Source organism: Oculina patagonica, chromosome 5, assembly GCF_052425735.1.
Source record: "Oculina patagonica isolate OP01 chromosome 5, crgOcupat, whole genome shotgun sequence".
Classification (NCBI taxonomy): domain Eukaryota; kingdom Metazoa; phylum Cnidaria; class Anthozoa; order Scleractinia; family Oculinidae; genus Oculina; species Oculina patagonica.
In genome coordinates, this window is record NC_135762.1 from 29,306,545 (window position 1) to 29,313,694 (window position 7,150).

General features: G+C 40.8%; 1 protein-coding gene across 1 annotated transcript in view; it reads left to right on the top strand.

Annotated features, from left to right (window-relative positions):
* LOC144654271 (sushi, von Willebrand factor type A, EGF and pentraxin domain-containing protein 1-like) overlaps window positions 1-6,066 on the top strand; it is a 29,308-nt gene extending 23,242 nt beyond the window's left edge. Inside the window, exons 30-35 of the mRNA XM_078514355.1 lie at window positions 117-293; window positions 1,165-1,338; window positions 1,799-1,972; window positions 2,920-3,252; window positions 5,196-5,387; window positions 5,846-6,066. Coding sequence (XP_078370481.1) covers window positions 117-293; window positions 1,165-1,338; window positions 1,799-1,972; window positions 2,920-3,252; window positions 5,196-5,387; window positions 5,846-6,006 — 1,211 coding nt within the window. The 3' untranslated portion in view covers window positions 6,007-6,066. The remainder of the gene's footprint in view (window positions 1-116; window positions 294-1,164; window positions 1,339-1,798; window positions 1,973-2,919; window positions 3,253-5,195; window positions 5,388-5,845) is intronic.
* Window positions 6,067-7,150: the final 1,084 nt, after the last annotated feature.

The window sequence follows — 7,150 nt, forward strand, 5'->3', positions numbered from 1 at the left end:
ATTAAAAGAAGAAGCTTCTGGCCGCGGATTTGTCAACGTAACATGCATCTCAAACCGTGGTAGCATTGTGTAAAACCACCAGTAAACACGGTCTTTTCTTTTCTCATTTCTCTTAGTGGTAAATTGTGGTGCACCCCCGGCAATACCAAACGGCCAAATCCACGGCACAGACTTTTCGTACAATGCCAAGGTAACCTTCTCATGCAATGCCGTAAACTTCAAGCTGTCAGGCTCCCAAGAAAGGACATGCCAAGCTGATGGCACATGGAGTGGAACTCAAGCTGTTTGTCTCGGTAAGTTCTAAGCTAGCACAGTCCTTCTAAATATGTATTAGCTTGACAGGCCTCAACTAGAATACGTGAGCTAGCTTTTTTAAGAAAAAAGTGAATGTCCAATTGGCCTCTTCCGGTTATATTCCAATATTCTGGGTATTTCTGGATTATACCCCTTTTGAAATTGTGTCTAATAATTGTCGGGCAGCAAGTACCTTTTGATGAGGGTTCTGAAGGGGGGAGGGGGGTATAAATTTCCATTTCCAGCTTATTGTTTTCCCAGTTTTCCAAATAACAGTCCCAGTTTTATTTGTTTGTGATTCCCAGTCCCAGTGATCCAAATCTCATTTTCCCAGTGAAAATTTGCTCAAATCCCAGTTCCCATTTCACCTCTTCAGACCCAGCTCTTTGATGACAAATTCAGGCCTCCGAGATCGAACAAATTAAAAGCCGCCGTTTTTCGCTCGATGTTATCGCGCCATAATATTGCATTACAGTACAATTTTTGGAGCATCCTTGATTTCCCGGCCATTTCTTGTTCTAGATAATAAAAAACGGAAAGCTTTACCAGCGCTTCAAACAAATTAAGATAGATAAGTTATTAGAGCGACTTTTGATTGAGTGTCGTAAAACCAAAACCAAAGTTATCATTCTAGCCCATCACAGAGCACACAAGCAATCTTGCGAACCAATCAAAACTTAAAGCAAATACGTGAAAGCCTGTATGAGCTAGCCAAGATTGGTCTTTTTGGCTTAATTTACTTCTAACTTGATGAAAAAGTAGTGCAAGAGTTTTAAACTAATCACTAGTTACGCAAAACCAAAGTGACAATGAAGTGAAAATCGCTCTATTGTCAAAGTTTATCCTTTTTTCTCTTCTTTTTATTAACAGAGAATTCTTGCGGCAACCCTGGCACACCTGCAAATGGAATAAAGGTTGGCGAGAGCTACCAATATCACGACGTTGTCCAATTCCAGTGCAATGAAGGATATAAACTCGTTGGCTCCAGCTCGAGAACATGTCAAACGAACAATAACTGGGATGGAACACAACCAACTTGCCAAAGTGAGTTAATAATTATAATAACTTTTATAAAAACGGTCATCAAGGTAGCTCTGATTGGCCGTCTATCAGTTTGTAAGAGTCTAGCTATATATTCGTGAATGCAACTGTATACCATATATCAATATTCTGGATTATGGGTAGCGGATTTTCTATATTCTTTCTGAAGGGTCATTTTTTAATCCTTGAAGAGCATCATTCAATCCTCCGCAGAGTCCTCTTTTATTTTTTCGTACGGGCTGGAAGAGAAGTGTTTTCGCCTTTCCCGCCCTCCCCAACTGAAGAAGCCTCTGCGGTGGAAAGAGAGAGCATCCCTTTTCTTTTATTTCCCTTTTTTTATGGAAAACGTGCAAAGGAGGTGGGAGGGTTGGGGGAATATGAGATTTGGGGAGCGGGTGATTCGTTTTTAAAGAGGTTATTTCTATTAATCACCCAATTAAAAGCTTCATATTCTTTCGTATAGTTATCAATTGCGGCGATCCCGGTACTCCAGCCAATGGGGAGCGTCTAGGGTCAGAGTTCACTTATGGCAAGACTGTTGTCTACGACTGCAACCCAGGCTACCAGCTGTCAGGTGACAGGAGTCGCACGTGCCAACTGGACGGAACGTGGTCTGGGTCTGTTGCTCAGTGTGGTGGTAAGTAACTTTATTATATAAACTGCAGTGGTTTAGCGAGTGGTAGCAAATCGAGAAAAATGGTATCACACATGTGTGGATAAAAATGGTATCCACACATGTGTGATATCATTTTTGACCAATCGGATCGCAGAGTTTGCCGTGTTTCAATGCTCAATGGGCCAAATTATATCGAAAAATTCGGAAATTTTCGGAAAAAATCGGAAAAGGTTCGGAATCATTCGTACGACCTTCGAACAACATTTTAAAAATCTTCGGAAATCTTCGGAAAATGGTCGAAAATCTTCGGAAAATCGTCAAAAACATCGTAATTAGTAGGTTTATATAATAAACAAAATAATGCATGGTTGCTTGGATATATGAAATTTATCTTCTCGTGTTCAAAACCGTTATCTCACTCGTTCACTGCGCTCACTATATATCGATTTGAACACTCGAAGATAAATTTCATATCTCCGCGCAGCCATATATTATCTTCTATAATTTTTTAGAATATTGGCAACTTTAAGTACCTTTCTCCGTAAAAGCATTCTTCGGCAAATCCCACCCACTCAACCCTATCGCTCTCTTCAAAAGTTGTGTATTGGATATCGTTTGTCGATTTTACAAAGAAAGTGTTACGGCTTTTGTCGCCGATTCTAGGTTTTATAGATCACGATGCAGGGACGGCGGAGCCGGGGGGGAACTTGGGGGGGGGGGGGCTTTAATCCTCCCAGAATTTCCGAAAAAAATAAAGACTTATTAAGAGAAGGGTCTTTTAAGCCCCCCACTTCAAGTCACTAGTTAGCCCCCCCCCCCCCCCCCCACTTTGAAAATTGCTCCGCCGTCCCTGTGATGTATGCCTACTTTTTCGACCTAACTCGCCGGTTCTTAGGGGAAAGAAATTAAATTGATAACCTGTCTGAACTAATCTTAACATCTTAAACTTGATTATCATTTCTCAACAGCATCGGCGTGCGGCTCCAACCTAGTTGGTCCCTCTGGAAGCTTTAGCTCTCCAAACAACCCCAACAGCTATCCTGACAATGCCTACTGCCGCTGGAAGATCAGTGTCCCGTCAGGCAAGAAGGTCATGGTGACATTCAATAACTTTAAGACACAGAAGAGCAACGACGTGGTAGAGATCTATGATGGCGTCTCCAAACAGCTCATTACCAAGCTGTCTGGAGTTTACAGCAAGGCAATCTCCTTCACGTCTGAAAATAACGCCATTGATGTTCGGTTTGTCTCTGATGGTAGCGAGAATTCGGAAGGATTTTCAGCGACGTACCAGCAAGTCAGTAAGTAATTCACTGCGACCACTATCGTCCTAAGATTTGCTGTTCATGCAAATATACCACTATTGCCTAATTTGCTCGTGTACTCTTTTTAAATGTCGCTGCGCACAGAAAAAAATTATGTTACCATTGAAAAAAGTGGTCAACGTACAGCGTTTTCCATGTTCACGGTTGGATCTGTTTGGTAATATAAGAGTCTGATTGATGCAATCTGATCGCATCAGTTTACGGCCCTGACACATGCAGGATTGATCATGACTAATACACCACACGAGTACCACGAGTAACATACGGGTAACATACGAGTAACCTATAGGAGGCAAGCGTGGCCGAGTGGTTTGGGGCGCTGGTGTTGTAATCCGGAGGTCCTTGGTTCAAGACCTGCCCTGGCCACTAGCTGGATTTGTTTCTCGGTTGTCCCGAGTTCAAATCCTCGACCACGCTTTGTATATAGCCAACTGGTCTGCCTCCTGCCAGTTGGGATTTTTAACCTTGTTATGTTCATTAAAAAACATTTGTTTCCTCTGTTTCAGTGGCATGCCTGTAAACTAGCTATCTCGTAGAGATATGAAGCTAAGTGCATGACCACTATAAACACCATTTATTTTTTTTTTAACACACGGAACATACGGGTACATACGGTTACATACAGGTAACATACGAGTAACATACGGATACATACGGGTGCATGCCAGTTCCTAGTTCATTTCATTTCATTTTATTTTTCATTTTTATTTTATGCAACACAAGTAAACAAAACAAAACATACGGGTAATTACGGGTACATACAGGTAACATACGAGTATAATAATCGAATAATAATCGAAAAATCAATTATTGGTCATTAGATGTAACGTGTTTCTCCATCGCTCTCCCCTCCAAAAAGATTGCGTGACGAGCGCAAAAGAAAAGGAACAAAAAAATGAAAAATAAAAAAACAAAATAAAATAAAGTGAAATGAAATAGGAACTGGTATGCACCTGTATGTGTCCTTTTGTTACTCGTATGTTACGGGTAAGACCGTATGTAAGTGAATTCAAGAAGTTGAGCTATTGACCTTATAAGGGGAAGGGGGGTGGGGGAGCATACTGATAAAAATGAAAAATAGAACAAAATAAAGGGAATTGAAAAAGGAACTGGTATACACACGTATGTATTGGTATGTTACTCGTATGCATCCGTATGTTACTCGTATGTATCCGTATGTTACTCGTATGTATCCGTATGTTACTCGTAAGTATCCGTATGTTACTTGTATGTTACCTGTATGTACCCGTATGTACCCGTATGTTTCGTGTGTTACTCGTATGTTACCCGTATGTTGCTCGTAGTACTCGTGTGGTGTATTAGTCATGATCTGCAGGATTTGCCAGAAAAGAAGAATAGCGTATGCAGCTGAAAAAATCATAATTGATAGATATACAACTTGAAGGATAAGTTCAATCTTCTCTTGGTACAAATCGCCTCTAGTCATGATAAGGCCGCTGGCCGAATCAACTATCACGTACCTCATAGAAATTGAGAGCGAATAATCTATTTGTTTCAGGATTCTAATAGAATTCTAATTTTTTTTCAAATAGTGAATTCTTATTCTGGCATTTTAAACTTCAAGCTTTAGCGAAATCGCGCGCGGACTGAATTGTCATTTGCAACTTTTAGCGGTGTACACGCGCTCATCAGTTTATTCAAAAATTTTGACGTTTTTTAAAAACTTGTATAACGGTGACTGTCCTTCTTTATGCCTCCTTGGGAATTGAATTATCTAATTATATTTCGAAACTGACTTCCTCCAAAACTTTGGAGAATCGATAAAATGCCGCCATATTATTGGACGCTGATAGTGTGCAATAGACCGGCCAATCAGATTGCAGCATTTGCGTTAGTATGCTGGTAGAGTGCTACTTTAATACCGTATTTTAATTACCCATTGTTTTATCCCTATACAGCGTGTGGTGGTGTACTTACCGACTTGGAACAAATTGTGATGTCACCCAACTACCCGAGCGATTATCCTAACAGCGTAACGTGCGTGTGGTCTCTCAACATCGGCAAAGCTTTCCAGCTTGAGTTCGAGTCATTCCATACAGAGTCTGGCTATGACCTCCTGCAGGGATACTCTTCACTTAGCTCTTTTACCCGTAAGTTAATTACCGACCCTTTGACGAACGGAATGTGGGAAGTGTTAGGTCGTGGGAAGGACATGAATATATGCAGACATATCTACTGAAATATACCGCTCTTCTTCTCTAAGTAGAAGCCGTCTTTTAGTACGCTACTTTATCTGCGCCCTGTGCGAAAAGTATAGATGATAGCGATGATAATGATGACGATGACGATGACAATGACGATGACAATGATGATGATGATGATGATGATGATGATGATGATGATGACGATACTTAATCCCCTGAGTGCATACTGACAAACATTATTCGCTGAAACCCTTTTTAGCCCCCTGCCGTTTCTGTTTTCTCTAATCCAACACACTATCTATTAAGTCAACGCGCCTCCCCATATATGTATAGCTGACTGTCGTGTAGTAATATATATTTATTCAAATGATGTTCTCTTCTTTTTTAACCTTGTTCTTCAACAGAAAACGATCTCATCTTTGATATTGATGGTGAAAGGTTTGCTTTACAACCGATTCAAGCGCCCGGTGGTCAGATGTATCTCAAATTCACGTCCAACTACGTTAGAACCGCGCCCGGATTCAAAGCGACCACCAAGAAGTACCAAATTATTGTTGGAAAATAAAGCTGTAAACCAAAATCAAAACAAATGACCAGTGACATTTAGCCATGACCATTTGTTGACAAGGCATTGTCGTGTCTCATGGATTTGAATAAACTACTAATTGACCTCAGTCTTGATTGTTTGTGCGTCACATATAGTTACGCCTGTCAGACGTTTATGTGACTGGCGGGACTCGCGGCCGGCCTTTCCAAAGGCTGCGCGTTGCCTCTCAGACTTTTCATGCAAAAATAATACTAGAGATATTTTTAGTGGTCAAACTTTCAGACCCAGTGCTGAGTTAAGTGAGCTTCTTGTCTTCACGATTTAGTCAAATGAATCAGTGTTTGAAGTTTTTAGCTGATATTTCTCATGGAAATTTAAACGACCTTTAACCAAGTCTGTAACCCGGGGAGGAGGGGACTCACATATGAAAGGGACGGGGATGCTCGTCGCCTCGCTTAGGAATGTAAATTTCGGATTTTTGGTCTCGCTTAGGGTGTTCCGGGCAAAACGCCAATATTTTTAGCAATAATGGTCTCGTTTTGCACACGAAGAAATATACAAATATAATTAGTTTTTTTGGTATCTTTTAGGGGTCAAGAAAAGCTTGAGCCACACCCAGATTGGTGTCTTTTAGGGGTTCTTTTTAAAATTTCCGACGAGCATCCCCGTCCCTTTCATATGCGAGTCCCCCACCCCACCCCCCCCCGGGAGGTCTGTAACCAGGATCATAAATAAGAAAAAGTGCTGAAATGTTGTCTCGTTTTGCGAAACGTTTCGGGAATAACCCCTTCATCAGTCGCAAAGTTCAAATTGAAACCATTGACTGCTAACGGTTTCAATTTGAGCGTTGCGACTGATGAAGGGGTTATTCCCGAAGCGTTTCGCAAAACGAGACAACATTTCAGCACTTTTTATGAAAAAAACATTTTATAGTACTTGAACAAAGTGTTACACAGCAACTTATTATTTTTATCATAAATTAGAAGACGAGGCTATAGACCCAGGAGGGCAACTTTTCTTTACAAACCGTTAAAATTAATGAGCCCTTACACTTCTGTAAACGGCATATCAGTTCACTTTTTTTCAAGTGTAGCGGACAGTTTTTAAGAAATTGTTGTTTGCAATGGGTTTCTGGTTGTTGCCAGGAAAAAGCGAACTGAAA